General features: G+C 55.0%; 1 protein-coding gene across 1 annotated transcript; it reads right to left on the bottom strand.

Moving 5' to 3' along the window:
• Positions 1-1,287: 1,287 nt before the first annotated feature.
• On the bottom strand, positions 1,288-20,379 carry CNNM3 (cyclin and CBS domain divalent metal cation transport mediator 3). The gene is made up of 8 exons (XM_028132647.2): positions 18,963-20,379; positions 11,003-11,146; positions 9,918-10,067; positions 9,332-9,501; positions 9,065-9,161; positions 8,564-8,697; positions 8,065-8,203; positions 1,288-4,997 (listed from the first exon to the last, which is right to left on the bottom strand). Exons 1-8 carry the CDS (start codon positions 20,311-20,313, stop codon positions 4,933-4,935), a joined length of 2,250 nt encoding a protein of 749 aa, XP_027988448.1. The 5' UTR covers positions 20,314-20,379; the 3' UTR covers positions 1,288-4,932.
• Between the last annotated feature and the right edge of the window lie 219 nt (positions 20,380-20,598).

Genomic DNA, 20,598 nt, shown 5'->3' with positions numbered 1-20,598 from the left:
ATCCAAAGAAAAGTGGGTGTAGCTGTACTTATATCAAAGAAAATAGATTTCAAGATAAAAAAGTTATTAGAGCTCTTGCCATTTTGGCTCAGTAGATAGAGCATCAACCCATGAACTGAAGGGTTGTGGGTTCAATTCTGGTCAAAGGCATGTACCTCGTACCTCTGTTGCAGGCTTGATCCCTAGCCTGGTAGGGGAAAGTACGGGAAGCAATCAATCAATGTGTCTCTCACATCCATGTTTCTCTCTCTCTGACTCTCCCCCTCCCTTCTGCTCTTTCTCTAAATCAATGGAAAAATATCCTCGGGTGAGGATTAACAAACAAACAGGTTATTAGAGACCAAAGATAGATATTACAATGATAAAGGAGACAATCAAGAACTAACACTGATCGATATATATGCACCCAGCCCAGCCAGTGAGGCTCAGTGGTTGAGCATCAACCTATGAACCCAGGAGGTCACAGTTCCATTTGTCAGGGCACATGCCCAGGTTGTGGGCTCGGTCCCCAGTGTGGAGCGTGCAGGAGGCAGCTGATCAATGACTCTCTCTCATCATTGATGTTTCTCTTCCTCCCTCTCCCTTCCTCTCTGAAATTAATAAAAAAAATATATTTTACGGTAAAAAAGATATCTAAGAGACAAATGAAAATGACAATATGACACACCAAAATATTTGGGATGCAGCAAAGTGGCTCTAAAAGGGAAGATTAGAGCATTACAGGCCTATCTCAAGAAACATGAAAAAAACTCAATCTAACATTAAACCTTAAAGAACTAGAAAAAGAAAAAAAAAAGCACAAAGTCAGTAAAAGGAAGGAAATAAAACTGTCCTTATGTGTAGATGGCATGATACTATATAGAAAACCCTAAAGATGCCACCATAAGATTAGGGGGAAAAATAGTCAAGTTGCAAGATAACAAATCAATACATATGTGAACATCTGATTTATGACAGAGGGCATTACAGAGAGAAGAAAGATGTGCTTCTCAATATGTAGGATTTGAACACTTTGTTATCCATTTGGGGAAAAATTAAGGAAATTGAATAGTGCATACACATATCAATTTCTGGTGGGTTAGACATTTAAATGTGTGTGTATGTGTGCATGTAGATAGATAGATAATGTAGAAAAATATTTTTATGACAATAGGGTAGAAAAGGATTTATCAAGACACAAAATACAAACCATTAAAGAAAATATTTGATTAAGTCTGATTGCAGAAAAATTAAGGACTATTTATCAAAAGACATAATAAGTAGAATGATAAACTACAACAAACAGAGAACTTTTTGCAACACATTTATTCTACAAATGATTAGAACCCAGGACACATAAAGAACTCATATGAATAAATAAGAAAAATACAAACTCAATGGAAACAGGGCAAAAGAGACCAGCTGGTGTGGCTCAGTGGTTGAGCTTTGACCCAGGACCAAGAGATCACTGGTTTGATTCCCGGTCAGGGCACATGACCAGGGTTGCTGGTTTGGTGCAGGAGGCAGCCTATCAGTGATGTTTCTCTATCATTGATGTTTCTATCATACTACACCTCTCCCTTCTTCTCTAAAAAATTAATAAAATCATATTAAAATTTTTAAAAAAGATACAACAGGCATTTCCCAGAAGAGAAAATATGAATTGCCTAGCAACACGTAAAAAGACACTCAATCTCATTAGTAAACAGTAAAATGCAAATTGAGAAAAAAAGAACCTTGACCAGAAGGTCATACCTTATACAAAAATTACCTCTAAATGGATCACAGACTTAAATTAAATGTAAGACAAATCTATAAGGTTTAGAAAACATAGGAGACAATCTTCAGCATCTAGCAGGAGGCAGATTCTTAGCCATGTCATCAAAAGCATAATCAGTAAGAGAAGAAAAATCTGTAAACGGGACTTTAACAACATTAAAAACGTTTTCTCTGTAAAATATCCTGTTTAGAGGATGAAAAAAATAAGCTATTTGTAAACCAAAACCTTAAAAAAGGATTAGTATTCAGAACATATATTAAGAACTCTTAACACTCAACAGCAGCCCGGCCAGTGTCGCTCAGTGGTTGGGCACCAACCTATTAATCAGGAGGTCATGGTTCAATTTCCAGTCAGGGCACACAGGAGGCAGCCAATCGATGACTCTCTCTCTCCTTCTCCCTTCCTCTCTGAAATAAATGAAAATATATTTTAAAAAACAAAACTCATGGGGGAATAAGGACACATATGTAACACCTTAATCAATAAAGAAATTAAAAAAAACACTCAACATTAAAAAAAATTAAACAATCCAATTAGAAAATGAGCAACAGACATGAACAGATATTTCATGGAGTGAATAAGCATATGAAAAGATACACATTAGCCATTATGTCAATGCAAATGAAAACCACAATGAGATGTCACAACACCTACCAGAATGGCTAAAGTAAAAGTGACAATATGAAATGCTGGCAAGGATTCAGAGAAACTGGGTCACACACGTTGCTGGTGGAGATGTAAAATGGTGCAGCCACTCTGGAAGTTTGTCAATTTTAAAAAACAAAACAAAACACCATATAATCTAGTGATTGTACTACTGGACATTTCTCTCAGAGAAAGAACCCAACATTTACACAGAAACCTGTGATGAATGTTCATAGCAGCTTTATTTGGGATAGCCAAAAACTGGAAACCACCTCGATGTCCTTAACTAGAACGAGCATACGAGCATACCATGGGAAACCACGCAGCCACCAAAAGGGAGGAACTGTGGACCCCGCAACCACCTGGATGAATATCCAGAGTATATGCTGAGAAAACCCAACCCCAAATGGTTACGTTACTCAACCCCATTTATACATTCTTGAAATGACAAAATTGGCGAGCTGACAAACAGATCAAGGGTTGCCAGGGATTAGGGATGGCGGCTGGGGGGGTGGGGGGGGCTCTGAAGGGGTAGAGTGAGATGCTGATGGCAATGGGACAGTTGTGTCCAGGCTGTAGCGGTGGTCACACAAAGCTACACATGAGATGATATATAACTAACCATCCTCACTGCCCAGTGTCCATTCCTGGTTTGATACTGATTATAACTAAGATGTAACCATTGAGGAAAGCAGGGTGAAGGGTACCTCTATCTTTGCAACTTCCTATGAATCTGTACATTCAAAACAAATAGGTAGAAAAAAAGTAATAGCTCTAAATTGGTACCCTGGAATGGATCCTGCAACTGAGAAAGGACATTAGAAAAACCGGTAAAATCCATATTATAAAGTGTAATTTAGTTATTTTTGTACCAGTGTTAACTTTTAGTTTTGATAAAGGTACTGAGGTGATGTAAGATGTTAACATGAGGGGAGCCAGATGAAGGTTACATGGAACTCTTCTGTGAATCTAAAGTTATTTCAAAACTAAAATCCTGATGTCAGACCCATTACATCCCCCCTGGGGTGGGCCCCGGGTATCAGAATTTTTAATTTTCCAGGTGATTCTGACGTGCAGCCCCGGTGAAGAACCGCTGTTCTGGAGAGAGGTGGCTGTAAAGCACAGCGAAGTCCTCCATGTCCTCAGCAGGTTCTGCAGCCTGCCACAGGCAGACTGATATAAGCAAGAGCTAATCCCCAGGGCCTCTCATCGGCATTAATGACACAGAATGATGAGACATCCTCAGGACCTGCTGTTTCCCACCTGGGAGTTTGCTCTTGGAGTGAATTCCTGGAGAACAGCGTCTCAGCAAGCAGGCCACTGTGTGACCTTCACTCCTGCTGGTCCCAGATGAGGACCCAAGTTCCTTTGAGAAAGGTTCCAGACACCCTCCGTTCCCCCACCCACTCTAAGATCCAGGTCCCTGTGATGCCGCTTCTACGCAGCTGAAGAACTGTGGACGGTTAACAGAGGTAAACGGGAAGGAAAAGACAAACAACAAAAAGAGAATCTTGTTGCTCCCGATTCTCTAAAACCCCACAGCTAGGGACAGGAAATAGGCAAAAGCTTGAAATGCTTCAGAGACAGAAATCTCATGTTTTTCTAAGAGAAAGGTGGCGGTGATCCACCTGGCCCTCATTCAACCCTCCCTCCCTCCCTGCTCTCCACGCACTCACAGCCACACGACCGGAAGCCTAGGAGGAGGGCGTGAAATTGGTCTAGTAGTTGGTTCCTGTCCCGGGACCTGACCTTGAAGGAAGGACTGGGTGCAGCAGAAGAGCCCTTGCTCTCACACGGGACCTCTCGCTAAAACACAGAGAGTGGCCTGAGGGGGTGAGGACGGCTGGCAGGAAGCTACTCCAGGGCTGGGCTCGCCCATCCCCCAGGCAGATGTGTGGGGGAAGCGCAGGGCCCCCCGTCCTGTCCCGGGGCCTGCAACTTGCTCAGGGCTCTGCTGGGTCAGCCAGCCACCTCCACAGGAGGGGCCGGACTAGTGGCACAGGCTTGTGAGGAACTGAACTTCCAGGGTTGGCACAAAGGACAGGCTGGGGCGTGCTGAGACATGGCACTGTCAGGGAAGCCGCCACGTTCGCCATGACAAGGCCATGGATTTGAACCCCCAGCCATAACCGGTGCCGTGGTTTGCTCAGAAAGTGCTGCCAGCAGCAGAAGGTTGGCAGAGAAGCAAAGCGAGTACAGGCGACGGCCACAGAAAGGCCGCGATCGTGCACTCACATCGTGGCGTGGCCCCCGGAGGGGCAGGCGCCCCGCACCGTCACAGGGGGCAGGCCGGGCCCGACCAGGGAGACGGCGGTGTCCTCCGTCCCCTCGGAAGCAGGCCTGGAGGCTGTGCCCGCGGACCCCATGTCCCAGAGGAGGCAGGCCCTCAGAGGCTCTGGCTGCGTCCAGAAGGGCCATCTAAAACGTGGCCCGAGGGGCGAGGACGGGCTGGCAGGAAGCTGCTCCGCTGGGCTCTGCGTTCCCCACGCGCTTGCCTACTCCCCAGACCTGGGCTGCCTGGCAAGCAGTTACACTCCCGGGTTCCGCCCGGGGCTCTCCTCCGCTGGGAGGCCGGGCCCACCGTGGTTAGACCCTGGAAGAGAGGGAAAGGAGAATTACTACCGGGGCGGAAAGTGTGCCGCTGCTCCTGGGGACGGGAGGGGGCAGGGCAGGCAGAGGCGCCTCAGGGTGTCAGGCAGACCTGGGAGTGACTCCTTAGGAAACCGGTCGGCCTGACTCCGCCTCACAGACACCACTTAGAGGACACGGTCATCACTGAGGCAGGGAAGCAGGGCTGGGTTGTGGCCGCAGGAGGCCGAGGCCGTACGCTGGGCAAGGGGAGCCTGCCCTGGAAGGGAGCTTTAGTTTCCAAGTCTGGGCGGGGTTCATGAGTCCTCCGGTCTTCCAGAGAAACGAAATGAGCAGCAGCAGAAGGGACAGGAAGGGCCCTGCACCCCCCGGAGAAAGGCCCCCAGGCCCGGGAAGCAGTCTCGGAGCTCCCCCCAGCGGAGCTGGGAAAGGAAAGCAAAGCCAAAGGAAAGGGAAGGTATTTACCTTGGGCGTTTCTGAAAACAAAAAATGCTCACTAATCCAGGCAATTATCAACTGCAGTTTCCAAAAGTGCCCAAGAGGGGAAGGTCTACGGGGCAGGCTGGAGAGAGCAGAGAGAGGAGACAGCTATTGAGCCGAACCTGCAGAGCCTCCGCCCACACACCGAGGACTCGGGCACTTGCTGGGCAGGGGCCCCGGCAGAGGCACGCGCTCTGCTTCCGGCTGCTCGGAACAGGGGGTCAGGGAACACGGAGTCTTCAGTGAACTTTCCCCTGAAAGTCCGGCTCTGTGAATGCTGCACGTGGAGGAGTCACTCCAGATGTGAAATGCAGGTCAGGGGTCAGAAAACTATTTCTGTAAAAGGTTCGTTCTGCCCTCGCCAGTCTGGCTCAGTGGATAGAGCATCAGCCTGAGGACTGAAGGGTCTTGGGTTCGATTCCGGTCAAGGGCACAAGCCTAGGTTGTGGGCTCAATCCCCAGTAGGGGGCGTGCAGGAGGCAGCCGATCAATGATTCTTATCACTGATGTTTCTCTCTCTGTCCCTCTCCCTTCCTCTCTGAAATCAATTTATATATATATATATCTGTATATAAAAGACCAGTACTTTCAGGTTTTGCAGGTCACATGGCCTCTGTGACAATTTGACTCTACTATTGTAGCTGAAGGCTGCCACATACAATCTGTGAACAAACAGGTGGATCCCAATAAAACTTTATTTATGCCCTGGCCAGTGTGGCTCAGTTAGTTAAGCATTGTCCCATGCACCAAAAGGTTGCCAGTTAGATTCCTGATCAGGGTACATGCCTAGGATGTAGGGGGTGTGTGGAGGCAGCCAATCACTGTTTCTCTTTCTCTCTCTCAAAAATCACTAAAAACATATTTAAAAAACAAAACACAACTTTATTTACAAGAACAGGCAAAGGGCCAGATCCAACCCTTGCACTCCTGGTGACCCTGCTCTATCAGGAGTCAAAAACCATCGTGCGTCTGAGCGTGTTCTCTGGGAGTGGGTCTGCGCTCCGGAAGCAGCGCACCCGACTCCTCCGTGCGGAGTGACAGCCAGCCCTCCAGGAGGCAGCGACCGCAGCAAGAGGCCAGAAAGCCGAGGCCAGGAGCAGAACGACAGCGGGTGAGCCTCATGGGGGCAAAGGCCAGCCGCACTTAGGAGGAACAGCCCCCGACATGACTGCAGAGCAGGGCAGTCATCTGTTCCAAAGGGGACATACGCACAGGCTCACTATAAATTCGTCCCTTAGGGGACTGACCTACGAGCAGCAGAAGCCAAAAAAGGACTTAAAAACCCTCTGGGAATCCGGTAAAAGATGAAACGAAGAGAAAACCGTCCTTCTCAGACTTAAGTCTATACTCTGAACACGACACACGCAGGCTGGGCAGCAGATGGGCCGGGAAAGGCTCCCACACGAGAACACCAAAACCAAAGGCTCATAAAGAACAGCTCGGCTCCGAGACCCACGCCTAGTAGGACAGTGCAAACAGGGGACGTCACAAAACCAACGGCCAGCACAGGAGCGCCACCAGCCCCCGCGGCGGTGTGGGTGCTCATTTGGAAGGGGCCCTGGGCAGCCCACACGCCGGACTGAAGCAGCGCACCCCACCCGGGTGCCCTTTCCCAACGCCCAGTGGGGGGGCGGGGGTACTGGCTAAGCCAGCAACACGGCCCAGTGGGTTTGCCATCCCTTGCACCTGTACCTCTCCTCTCAGAAAGCATCTTTCTATGGAAGAAGACATCGTGTTCTCAATCCTGGGCCTGAGCAGGCACAGCTGTTCTGGGAGGCACCACAGCCAGGGGCCAGGGCACACACAGGCTGCAAGCCAGAGGGCCCGCGTCCGTCTCTGGACAACGAGCGTAACCGCCCGTCCCAAACCTCAGGGGCGGGTCTCAGAGGAGTCAGGACCAGTGAGTGCAGAGCGCCGTGCCCAGCGAGTTCCCGAGCTCAGGTCCCCCCTGCGGGGCGAGGCCGGCCTTCCGGCCACAGCCTGGCCCTGGCGCGTCTCAGACCCCGACCAGGAGGAGCTCAGAGTAAAGGAACCTTCTTGATTAACAAGGGCAAGAAGGTTCCCAGATGCTGCCACTCCTCCCCCAGCCCCTCACGGGAAGCCCTCCTTACACTGGAGGGTGGGGTCTGCCATCTCCCACCACAAGCTTCTTGCGCAGAGGAGCCCGGGGCAGGGTACGAGCGTCACCTAACACAGGCCTCGGGGCCCTTCTAGCTGGATGTGCCCACCAGCCACCCGCCTTCGGAGCCAGGCCCACCGATACCCAAACCCTCACTTTCTGGGGGACCTAACCCTAATCCTAAATGACCATGTCTGACCGTGATCTTATTCCCATTCAACAACTATTCCCCAAGTCAACCACCCGAACAGGCTCTCAAGAGAAAATGTTGCCTTCATAGACTCAAGTGCCTGCTGGTCTACAAACTCGGGATCGTCCGAGCTATTAAAAACAGCGAGAGAGGCCGGGGAGGAAAGGGGAGGAAGAAGGAAGAAGGCAGGGCAGAGAGAGCCAGTGTGTGTGCGCCGGCAAAACGGCCCCGGAAGGGCCGGTGGCTTCTGGGTCGACACGCGGATGTGGCCTCCGGGCTCACCTGCTGCTGCGGCTGTGCTGTCCCCGAGGAGCCGGGTCTGGCTGCCTGGGATGACCTGGAGGTCCGCGCTCTCAGGGGACGGTGGCAGGAGCTGGGCTCGGCTGGCCAGGAGTGCATTGAGGTACTGGAGCCGCGTGACCTGGAGGACAGCACGCATTTCGGAGCAGGTGAAGCGCCTGCTCGTGCCACCCCCTCCTGCCCACACGCACCTGAACCAGGAGGGAGTCACCCCGGGCAGGGTGAGGAGGAAGAACCACAGGCCGGCCAAGGGCAATCGAGCCAAGTGTCTCTAAGATCTCAGAGGGAAGCTGGGTGCCTAGGCCCAGAGACCAGACCAGCAGCGGTCGGAGGAGGCAGAGCCAGTTCAAGGTTTGCTCTGGGACGTCTCAGACCGACTTCCTAGGGATTTACTCTCAATTCACACACACTGGTGACCAGGGGGTCTAACCTTTGGGGACACAAAGCTGGTTAGAGGCCAGAACCAATGAGCAGTCCAAACCTTGATGAACTGCAGGTCGGAGAGGGCCCTCACGGTGTAGTCAGGACAATACGTGGACAAGCGGGTGCCGTCAGCTGGCTCGGGCTGCGGGTCATGGCAGAGGGCCTGGAGCGAGGACACCGGGGACTGGTGAACTAGGGAGAGGAACAAGCAGTCAGGGGAGCCCTGCTGGGAGCTGGCAGCCCACCTTGGTGGGGACAACTGCACAGCCGCCGAGAGCCCCACCGTCACCCCGAGGGCCCACGGCCAGGAACGCGGGAGAGACGGCCAACAGCCTCCTCCAGGGAGGGGTACGGGGACGGGGGGAGCAGCCCAGGCGGGCCCTGAAAAACGCTGCCCCTCCCGCACGACCGAGAGTCCAGCGGGTGCTGCGGCAGACGGCCCTGTAGGAGGCCGAGCGCTGGAGGGAGAGAAGGGCAGAATCCTGGCCCTAGGGACCCAGCCACAGCAGAGGGAGAGCCTCAGCCGGCCCAGCTTCACCCAGGGTGGGCCACAGCTTACCCGAAGATGGGGCTGTCAGGGCAGACAAGCCATAGTAGGTGAACGCCCCGTTCTCGAACTTCAGGCCCTCCTTCCCGATCTCCACCTCAACCCTGCCCTGGGAGGTGGAGAGAAACAGATGCGCACACATTACGTTTCCTGCCGGAAGGAAGCACAAGCAGAAAGCACCCCCCCTGATTACGCAGGGGTGTACCTAGATGTGCCTCCCTCGCTCAGACCCTTCCCTGCTTTCCGACCAGGTGGGGGCCTGGCCCGGGCTCCTGTTACCTGCAGGATGAGGATGAAGTAATCCACCGGCTGGCTGCGCTGGTACAGGTAATGGTGTGCAGCCAGGCGGTTGCTCTGGTCAAACCTCACCTCCTGGTTGACGCTGGGGTGCCTCAGCAGGTGCAACAGGACCTTCTCGGAGATTCGCAATGGGCTGAACACATCCACCTCTGCCCGTGGCAGAGAGAAGAGAGTGTCCACTGGGCCCTACGCGGCCAGTGTAACCACACCGACGCTGCTGCCCACCTGGAATCTCCTGGCTGGCCCTCGAGCCGAGTCCCCTCCCAACACAAGAGGACTTGGCAGCCACACACACCACCGGCCGAGGCTTCCTGGTGGAGGCTCGCACAGGTGGCACCAGCCTGGCCCTGCTTTTGGATGTCTGGGGGAGCGGAGCAGTCCCCTTGGGTGACCTGAGTGTCCAGAAGGGTGTCTCTGCTGCCAGGACAGCCAAGAGGAGCACAGAGGGGCTCCTGGACACTCTCCTGCTTACTGGGACGGGAAGGCAATGGCTGCCCGGGGGGTCTCCTGACCCACTGGACTGGTAAGCAAGAGACTGGGGACAAGAACCACCCTTCATCCTCACCTCGGGAAAGGAAGCGCTGGGTGGCCAAGAGCAGCTGAGGCGAGATTTTCACTTTATACTCATCGTCAGACACCTTGAACAAGGAGAATTCCTCTTTCCGCCTGAGAGGGACACTGAGAGCAGCAGGCTTCTTCCTCACCGTGGTGTCTCCTGGGATGGCGAGCAGAAGGCAGCTTAGGCACCAGCAGCCCTCCTGCCAACATGACTAAACCAAGGGGCATGTTGCCTGCACCCCTCCAAAGCCGGGGGCTCCTGGGAGACAACTCGGAGCCCCCAGGACACATCCTTGGATGGTGACGGCTGTCACCCCCACCTCACAGTACCCTGGTGCTCAAGGACAGAGAGCTCGAGGCCCACAGGCAGCCATGCCCGAGAGAGGACCGCGCCGTGGAGCTGGGAGAAGGTAATGCTGACCCGACAGGAAGAAGCAAAGCGACAGGCCCTGTGGTCATTAGAAGACCACTCGCCGGAAGCAGCGCTGGAGGTCCCTGGTGGCAGCTCTGAGCCTGGAGCAGCCCAAGGAACGAAACTAAAGATGCTGCAGGACGGGACACATGCATGGGCAAAGCAGTCCTCCTGACAGCACACACAGGGGGTGGCCCTGTGTCCCAAGTGCCGTGGGAGGCCCCAGCCATTGAGCATGGGTTCTAGGCCCATCCTGCAGACCTGTCACCATCCTAAGAGGCAGATGCTTCTAAGACACAACCACGTACCAGGGACACGTTTTGGGAGGACCCTCTTAGTAAAGAGCCGGTTCTTAGTAAAGAACAAGTTTGAGGAGACACTGTACAAACCACATGAGGAGCAAAAGGAGCGAGGAGGAGAGAGTCTTGGAAACGCCCATAAGGACAGAGGCCCCTCAGTGACGGGAGAAACAAGCGGCGCCCCAAGCAAGTGCTGGGACTGCAAGGCCCTGGGTGGATGGGCCACATGGCTCCGCCCCCCAGAAGGGTGCTCTCCCAGAAGGGGCCACACTGGTCCACGCAGGGTTAGAACAGAGACCCGGCATCCCCTGGAACGGAAGCACGCACCTCAGTGAGCCCAAAGGCCCACTGAGCCAAAAGCTGCCAGGAGGCGAGACTCACGGTAGTCCTCGGACTCGTCCAGGATCTCGGACTTGATGATCTCCTCAATGACGTCCTCCAGGGTGACCAGGCCCAGGACCTCGTAGAAGGGGTCACCTTCCCCCTCGTTGTTCACCTTCTGCACGATGGCCATGTGGGACTTCCCTAGAGGAGGGGAAGTGCCTGTGACAGGGTACCAGAGGCTCCCCCGTTTCTGGGTTCCACCCTGCACAAGCCCACCACCAACAGGACAGATGCTGATGTTTGTGTCCCTAAGACCCACCAAGCACTGGGTGTGACTTTTCTGGGTTCTTTTTATATATATACTAGCAGCCCGTTTGCACAAAGATTCGTGCAATAGACCTTCATTCACCTGGCTGCCTGCACCAGTTTTCTGCCGGCACCAGGGACCCAGGCCTTGGCTGTGGCCACTGCCTTCTGCCTTCTTTCAGGGTCGGGGCTTGGCCCCGGGCGGCGGCCTTGGGCTCCGCTGCACCCAGCGTCCCTGCTAAGGATCCAGGAGCCGACCCCCAGTGGTTTCCTGCGATCCGTGCAGGCTCCCTGCTGGTGCCCAAGGCCGAACCCCAGCGTCCCTGCAACAGTTTCCTGGTGGGCGTGGCTGGTGGGCATGACTTGTGGGTGTAGCGAAGGTACGGTCAATTTGCATATTACTCTATTATTAGGTAGGATATATACATATTTTATTGATTTCAGAGAGGAAGGGGGGAGAGAGAGACAGAAACATCAATGATGAGAGAGAATCATCGATTGGTTGCCTCCTTCATGCCCCCAACTGGGGATGGAGACTACAACCCCAGCATGTGTCCTTGACAGGAATCGAACCCAGGACCCTTTAGTCCACAAGCCAACATTCTATCCACTGAGCCAAACCAGCTAGAGCTGGGTTCTTAATGCTCATGAGGACTGGCCTCACCTCACATGGGAGGAACCCGAACCCCAGACACTGCACTCCCCGGCACAAGGCCCCCCGAGCTAGAGTCAGCCCCAGGTCCGTGTAGCTCCACGCCGTCAATGTGGCTTAGCCATGAATGCATCAGATAAACTGCAGACACAAGGCACCAACTCCAGAAATGGAGGCTCCCCAGGACCAACCAAGTGGAGCTGAGAGAGCCCCTCCAGTCTGACCCTCCTAGGGCAGATTTCCCAGTTCTGAAAGCTGCCCTTTCTTTCCAGAAGCCAAGGTCTAGGAAGGTCATCCAGGAGATCTGGGTGGGAACTTACCCCTTCCTCCTCTGTCTTTCTCAGTTACCTTCCTATTTGTTTGTTTAACAAGGAAATGTAAACTTGAAAAAAATCCCACACTTCCTGAGTGCTGGGCATGTTGGGAAAAGTCAGGAGCTCACTCTGCCTTAGCTAAGGTGCTCTTCATCTATAAAACTGTATACACGCACAAGAGAAACACAATGCAAGCCACACATGTAATTTCAAAGTTTTGAATACCTACATTAAAAAAAAAAAGACCCAGGTGAAATAAACTGATAATCTATTGTTTTAAGTCAATATAGCTAAAATACCACTTTGACACGCAATCAATATAAACACATTAATAGATGTTTTACTTTTTTGTGCGAGTCTTTGAAGTCTGCTGTGTGTCTGCATTTATAGCACATCTCGGTTCAAACTAGTTACCTCTTCAGAGCTCAGGAGCACACATGGGTGGTGGCAACTGGGCTGTGCATGTCCTGGGCCCGAGAGCAGGCTGATCACCACGCCCTTCTCTGTTACCAGTGAAAAGGGCTGGCCTGGGGGGAAAGCTGGCCTGGGCTTGCAAAGTAAAGAGGGTACTTGCTTCAAGAATCTTTTGGTAAAGCAAGAAATCAAGTTCCCTTCTTTGTATGAATCATCCTTTCTATACCCTGGGTTTAATCACAATTCTATGTGTTGAGTTTAGAAACATACTCTGTGGAGCTCTATTAGGCACGCATGCCCCATTCCTGCAGCAACCATGCCACCGCCCCCCGCCCCCCGTCCCCAGGGGTTTGGACCTCTGCTCCAAAGCTGGATGGAATGCAAATGTGAAGACTCAAGCAAAAACTATCTATCCTATCTAATAAAAGAGTAATATGCAGATTGACCATCACTCCAACACACAAGATGGCTGCCCCATGTGGTCAAAGATGGCCACCCCCATGTGGATACAAGATGGCCGCCACGAGATGGCCAGCAGGGGAGGGCAGTTGGGAGGGACCAGGCCTGCAAGGGAGGGCAGTTGGGGGCGATCAAGCCTGCAGGGGAGGACAGTTAGGGGTGACCAGGCCAGCAGAGGAGGGAAGTTGGGGCGACCGGGCCTGCAGGGAAAGGCAGTTGCGGGGGGACCCAGGCCTGCAGGGGAGGGCAGTTAGGGGTGACCAGGTCTGCAGGGGAGGGCAGTTAGGGGCAATCAGGCTGGCAGGGGAGCAGTTAGGCATCAATCAGGCTGGCAGAGGAGTGGTTAGGGGGTTGTCAGGCTGGCAGGCAGAAGTGGTTAGGGACAATCAGGAAGGCAGGAAGGTGAGCAGTTGAGAGCCAGCAGTCCTGGATTGTGAGAGGGATGTCCGACTGCCCGATCCTACCGGGATCAGGCCTAAATGGGCAGTCGGACATCCTTGAGGGGTCCCAGATTGGAGAGGGTGCAGGCTGGGCTGAGGGACACCGCCCCTCCATGCACGAATTTCATGTACCAGGCCTCTAATCCTATACAATAAAAACCCAATATGCTAAGTGTCCGGTCGTCCAGTTGGCCATTCAACCAATCAAAGCATAATATGCTAATGATATGCTAAGGTCGCTCAACTGCTTGCTATGACGTGCACTGACCACAGGGGGCAGACAGTCGACTGGTCAACCAGTAGCTATGACGTACACTGACCACCAGGGGGCAGACACTCCAACCGGTAGGTTAGTTTGCTGCTGGGGTCCAGCCGATCAGGATTGAGTGAGAGAGGCCGGACACACCCTGGAGCCCTCCCACGGTCTCTCCCTGACCTCAATCATGCACCATTGGGGTCCCTCGGCCTGGCCTGTGCTCTCTCACAATCTGGGGGCCCCCTCGGGGGATGTCAGAGAGTCCATTTTGTCCCAACGGCAGAACAACCAGTCGTTATGACATGCACTGACCACCAGGAGGCAGACACTCAACGCAGGAGCTGCCCCCTGGTGGTCAGTGCGCTCCCACAGGGGGAGTGCTGCTCAGTCAGAAGCCGGGGTCACAGCTGGCGAGCACAGCGGCAGCTCCTGGACTGTGAGAGGGAGCAGGCCAGGCTGAGGGACACCCCCAAGTACGCAAATTTCATGCACCGGGCCTCTAGTTCATATGTATATGTATATGTATATGTATATGTATATGTATATGTATATGTATATGTATATGTATATGACTGATATGCAAAGTGTCCCCTCCAGAGTTTGACCGAGAGACCAGGATTTCAATTGCTCGCTATGACGTGCGCTGACCATCAGGGGGCAGCGCAAAATGAAGGCAGGCCCCGGCCAGCAGCAGGAAGGCCCTGATCGCCGACCAGGCCTAGGGACCCTATCCCTGCATGAATTTCGTGCACCGGGCCTCTAGTTACTATATTATTAGTAGTAGAAAACCACTAGCAGGATGATCAAGAAAGGAATGAGGCTGTAAAAGGATAAAAAGATAACATTTGCTGTAGCTCATCAAACCTCAGATGCCATCAATTGTGAGCACAGCCTGACTGCAGACGGGTTAAGCAGCAGGATTTAATGCTTACCCTGTGCTGGACACCAAGGGCTTTACTCACTTATTAACTTACCAAGTCCTCCGACACCTCTCTGCGGCATACAGTACTATTACCCCACTTATAGTTTACAGAGAAAATGAGGCCGAGGGAGGTCCAATGACCCACCCAAGAGCAAAACCAGGGTTCGAATGCAAGCAGCTGGCTCCCGAGTCCATTCTCTTCCCCACCACGCTCCACTGGCTCTCACGGAGTCCGGGAAAGCCCTCCCCTTGGTGACTCCCACGGGCCCCTCTAAAGAAAAGAGAGCTTCGTTCTCTTGTCATCTCGAGGATGCTCTAATATGCTCAATAATTAAAGGTGGAAATGACTATATTACATTGTCTCGTCCCCAGAGGAAAAGCCAGGGGGGCTTGGAGAGGGACCTGCTTGTTCCTGATGAGACGGCACTGAAGGGGACGGCAGCGTTCCGCCCCTTGGGGTTTGTGGTGGGAATGGCTCACACCAAAGGCAGGCGCCATTTCTAGAAGAGCGAGGGGACCCTGCCACATGACACCCATGTCAGGCCAGATCAGGACACACTACTCTGGCAGCAGCTTTCTCGGGTTCTGAAACCAGATCCCAGGCTCCAGGGGCCTCTGAGATGGCAGAGGACCCACCTCGGCTCCCTTCTCCCAGGAGCCACTGGCTTTGGCAGGCTGCCTGCAGAATGGGCTGACTTCTCCTTTGCCTTCAAACTTCTATGAAACGGGTACAACTTTCTCAGTGACCTGCCACATGGAAGACCCCCTCAACCAGTGGCCAGGGGATTTCCTCTCAAGACAACGTCTGAAGGGGTCCAGAAGGCAGCCGTGAGGAAGCAGAAGTACACAGAGAAAGGGCAGCGGAGGGATTAGGTTTATTTTTCATCTGAGAGGATAAAATGCCCTGAAAATATGGGCCCTGCTGGCTGACTGCAAACCTGGCATCGGCCCTGGCACAGTGCCAGAGCCACAAGCAAGAGGCAGATGGTGCATCTCACCAGCATGGTCCAGAAAGCCCTGGAAAAGCTCCACCGTTTAATCTTAGTTGCTTAGTTAGCAGGCACAAGGGTACTCGTAAGTTACATGAATGCTCGAGGACTCTTCTAGGATATTCTTAAAAACACATTTGGAGTTTGAGCCTCTCTGCCTTCCCTCTTTTGCTTTTAAAGTCACTATATGAATCTGTCCTGAGAGAAGGGACATTACTAACATTCCCCATGGCAGGTCTGACTCTTCAGAGCTGTGGCTTCTGACAGTGAACCCGAACTCGGACCCTTTAAAGCAGAAACTAACAAACTCACCTATCCTAACTCCTCCTCTGGCTGAATGTCCCTGAGTCGTCTCAGTGGGGTGGACAAGGAAAGCAGGGACTGATGGCTTTAAAGGAAATACAGCCCGAAAGCACTCACTCTTCCGGGTAATCTTTGCACAAAATCATCGTGTGGACTTAAGTCTGCACACTGACTGAAGTCTCCCCACTGGGGAAGGTGACTCTCTGAGACGGTGACGTCCCAGAGAGACGGCTCTGGAAGCAGGACAGGAACAGGGGCCGGAATGGTAGCTGCCAAGATGCCAAAGACTCCAGCTGGAGGGAATTCAGAGGCACCACCACCTCACACGCCTGGCAGAGGCGGGACGGGAACCGGACTCTAAAACCTCGGGCACCACCAAGGCTACAATACGCTGTGTTCACGGGGTTATGCTAGAGGATTCTATCGAGGAAAGTAAAGACATCCACCAGAGAACGCACAGCACGAGCAGCACAGAAAGCTCCGGGATTTCACGTGGTCACTCTGCCCTGAGAATGGCCCACTCACCACAGGAGGAAGGCAGGGGAGGAAGCGCTCCCCACTCAACCTCCATCACCTCCCAGGAGCAGTAGCAGCGGTCAGTAGGCAGCTCCAGGGTCAGCATCAGGCTGCAGGAAGCCTGCGTGGCTCCCCAGAGCGGCTCCGGGGCCACCACCCAGCACAGGAGTGGCCTGCACCGTGGCCATCCCTCTCTACTGGCTCCTTTCCAACATCTAAACCTAAACCCACCCGACTCGCCCATCGTAATCCCGGCCATTCCCTCCCAGCCACTGCTCTACAGCCACACCTCCCAGAAGGCTCTTCATAACCTGTCAGACCCCTCATGCCCTACTCACTCCATCTGTTACCCCACACCACGGCTTGCTGGACCAGACGACACGACGCTGGCCTCCCCTCCCCATCCCTCGCCTTCCCTTGGTGAGTGGTCTCCTTCCCCGGCTCCAGATGTTCCAAGCTGCTGGCTCTCCTCAGCAGCCTTTCTGCTGCCCTCTGCGGACATGCTTGTGCCCCAGGGTTAGGCTCTCTGCTCCCCTTCTGTGGTTGAGGGACCACTTCCACACCCAGAACCAGACCTTCACCTCCACTCAGGTCCTTCCAATTTCACGGCACCTGCCCCCTAGGACTTGGCCTCCAGCCACTGCACACACTCCAAAGTCCAGAACAAACTCCTCACCCAGCCCCTTGCCCTCACCTTCCTGCAATCCAGGTCTCATCCCCAGCTCCTCCCTCTTGCTGGAAAGCCCCTGACAACCACAAAACCTTCCCAATTCTACCTCCAAATGCCCTCTTGGGTCTCCTCCCCAGGCCCCATTCAGCCCGCCATTCGCTCCCTCTGTGCCATCGCCTCCCCCCCTCCCGCCCCCCGCCAATGGTCTCCACACCAGTCATGGTGAGATGCTCTGCTCACAGGCACCACCCTGGTGTCATGTCCAGCCTCCCCACGGTCTCAAGCTGGGAGGCAGCAGGGGCAGGATGGAATAAACCCTCCAACTGACTCCAGGACCACCTCATAGACTACAGTGGCCCAGATGGAGTACTTACCACCAGGAGGTTCTGTCTGGCCCCTACCCAGGGGGCTCCCCACCTCTGAGAGGGGCTGAATGACCCCTTTCTTGGAAGACAGCTGGGAGCACCCATGAGATTCTCTAGCAGAGCAGTCAGAGCTACCCATCAAGCCTCCGGTCCAATGGGAGGCACAGCACTAACAGTAACCGCCAGACTAGGCAACACCCAGGCCTCCCGCAAGGATGCACATGAGCACCCAGTACTGTCTGGTATTCGGCAGTGCTAACGCAGAAGTAACAGAGTCAGGTCCACAAAGCCCTGCATCCCTGCTCCCCTGTCCCCCTGTCCCCCTGCCTTCACCATCAGGGGCCACGAAGATCAGGGGGCTTTACTCACTTCCCAGCCTCACATTACACAGACTTCGGGATCAAGCCCACCCAGAATTCTGGGGTGTCCCCGGTGCCCATCCTGCAGTTCAGGTCTGAGAAGCTTGGCTGGCAGCCGAGGAGCAGCCAAGCTCTAAGGAGCACATCCGCGTTGGCCATGGAAAGGACTACAGGGCAGCCCACACCTTCACACTTGGAGGGTAGGTTTTGGTTTTTACCTGCAACCTAAGAGCTGCTCAGATACATCAGGGTGAACGAGAGAGTAAAATGTGTAGTTACAGGAGAACCTGAAAGACCTTATGGAAGTTTTCTGAAAGAAGATAGCTGAAGGGGAGGCTAAATCAGCATCCATGAAGTTGTTTCTGGCAAAATCCAAGTGGACATTCCATCCACACCTGCAGAAAGGTATTTGTCAACCACTCCTTTCCTGTCATCAGCAAGGCAGCAGCCCTCAGTGACCTGAACGAGGACGAGCTGGAAACATCACTGTGGATGGACAAGGACAGGGCTAATTTCACATCACAGGCATCCCTTGGTTCATTGCTCTTCACAGGTGTTGCGTTTTTGACAAATGGAAGGCAAGACCCTCCAATGGCAAAAACATTAAGACTCGCTTTATTGTGGTGGTCTGGAACCGAGCCCACAATATCTCTGGGGTGTGCTTGTATATGAAGGCAGATAATAGGTATCTGGAGACAAGTTTTTTCTACGTTTTTTAGTTTCTATCCGAGAGTTTGGATGTGCTACAAACCCAAAGCCCATAATGGCGGTTGGAATCTAGTGGACATACCTCCCAGAATTGGGGGCCTACCAGGAAAAGGGACGGTTTGCTCTCTATAGCGCTGTCACCCTCTGAACGATGGTCCTTCAGTGATATTTCAGAAGGTCATTCGGAGCTGCAAGGTCATCATCTTCTTTAATAAAAGAGCACTTAGAGGTCTCATTGCCCTCCACAGGGCTGGAACCCTCTCCCCGAGGCCTCGGTAACCCCTCACCCCTTTCTAGGGAAGACCGAAGGCCTTCAGGTCCCCTCCGCGATTCCCAGACCTTACCTCGCTTGAACTCCTCCAAAACGGCGTCCAGCTTGGTGTCGTTGAAGACAAAGTGGAGCGGGTGGTTGTAGAAGCGGGTGATGGTGCTGAGCGGCGTGCAGTCCTCGGGGTCCACGAAGGCCAAGTCCTTGAGGTAGAGCATGTCCACGATATTGGAGCGCTCCTCCTCGTACACAGGGATGCGCGTGTGGCCGCTCTGCATGATGCTGGCCAGGACGCCAAAGTCCAGCACGGTGCTGGCGTCTAGCATGAAGCAGTCCTCAAGCGGAGTGAGCACCTCCTCCACGGTCCGGTAGCGCAGCACGCCCTTACTGAGGTCGCTGTAGGGATCGCCGCCCCCTCGTGCCAGCTCCAGCACGCGCTCGCGCAGCCGCCCGGGTCGCGCCGCCAGCTCCAGCAGCTGACCCACCGGCAAGGCCACGGGCAGGGTGAGCAACACGGCCAGGCGGCTGAGCGCCAGAGCGCGCGGGGCCAGCGCCAGCGTCCAGCGTCCGCTCACGGCGGCCGGCAGCACCTCGGCCACCAGGAACGCGAGCCCTGCACTGCCCAGCACGGCGGGCACAGCGCGCTGGCCGGCCGCGCGATACAGCAGCACCGCCAGCGCCGCCTGTGCCAGGCAGGCTAGCAGCAGCAGCGCGCCAAGGGCGTAGCTGGCCCAGCGCCGCGCCGACTCCAGACGCCGCGCCGCCGCGCGCTCCGCCTCCGACCCGTTCTCGCGCAGCACCTGCACCTCAGCTGGTGTCAACACCAGCGCGCTCAGCTGCAGGCCGCGAGCCAGCGCTGCCAGCGCCAGCAGCCCCGCAGCCCCCAGGCCAAGCGCCCAGGGCGGCACCGCCTCCTGGAACGCTGCCTCGACGCTTGGCTCCGCGCCCACGGCCTCAGCGCGCAGGCGCAGCAGCGCGTGCCACTCGCCCGCGGGGGCCGCCGCCGCTGCTGTCTCCCCAGCTGCCGCGCCGTCCGGCTCTCCCGCAAGCAGCGTCGAGTGTGGGTGCTCGGCCTCGGCTCGCAGGCGTAGCAGCGCGCGCCACTCGCCTGTCGAGGCCGCCGCCGCCTCCCCGGACGCCGCGGCCGGCCCGACCGGCCCGCCCTCGGGGCAGCCCGCACCCTCAGGGGCCGCCCAGGACCAGGAGCTGTTCCCGAAGCCCGAGCCAAAGAGGCGCAAGCGGAAGGTGGCCTCAGGGACGGCCGGCACCTCCCCTCCGCGCGCCCACGCCGCTCCCGCGGACCCGGCCTGCTCCAGGCAAATGCCCAGCACCCGTGGACCCTGCGCCACCTCCCCCGCGGCGTGACCCAGACAGAGCGCGGCCAGCAGCCAGACCAGCCGCCCCGCCGCCGCTGCTGCTGCCGCCATCGCCCGCTGCCCGTCTCGGGCCCCCGCGCAGCCTACCTCCGCCTCCGCCGGCCAATAGGCGCCGGCCTCGCGCCCCCCTTCGCCAATGGGCGACGCGTGGGGGCGGGCCTAGGGTCGGGCTAGGCTGCGCCGGGGCGTAAACAAGTGGCGCGGGCCGGGGCGAGGCGAGGCGGGGCGGGGCTGACGGCCCTGGGGAATGGGGGGTGGGGGCCGCGGTGCTCGGGAGGTCGTCGTACTGGCTCCGGAGGCCCACCTGAGCTCTGACAGGTGCCCGGCTGGCGAGCG

This window comes from Eptesicus fuscus, chromosome 16 (assembly GCF_027574615.1).
Source record: "Eptesicus fuscus isolate TK198812 chromosome 16, DD_ASM_mEF_20220401, whole genome shotgun sequence".
Taxonomy (NCBI): Eukaryota; Metazoa; Chordata; class Mammalia; order Chiroptera; family Vespertilionidae; genus Eptesicus; species Eptesicus fuscus.
Note: the sequence above shows the minus strand (reverse complement) of the source record. Positions and strands in the feature narration are given on the sequence as shown.

Bases quoted from the DNA above. Each gene is read 5' to 3' on its own strand.
- CNNM3 (XM_028132647.2), bottom strand. From the start codon at position 20,313: ATGGCGGCAGCAGCAGCGGCGGCGGGGCGGCTGGTCTGGCTGCTGGCC. The intron at 8,698-9,064 runs GTAAGCTGTGGC...TCCTCTCCCTAG, and splicing joins CCTGACAGCCCCATCTTCGG to TTCACCAGTCCCCGGTGTCC. The intron at 8,204-8,563 runs GTTTGGACTGCT...GCTGTCCTCCAG, and splicing joins CCGACCTGCAGTTCATCAAG to GTCACGCGGCTCCAGTACCT.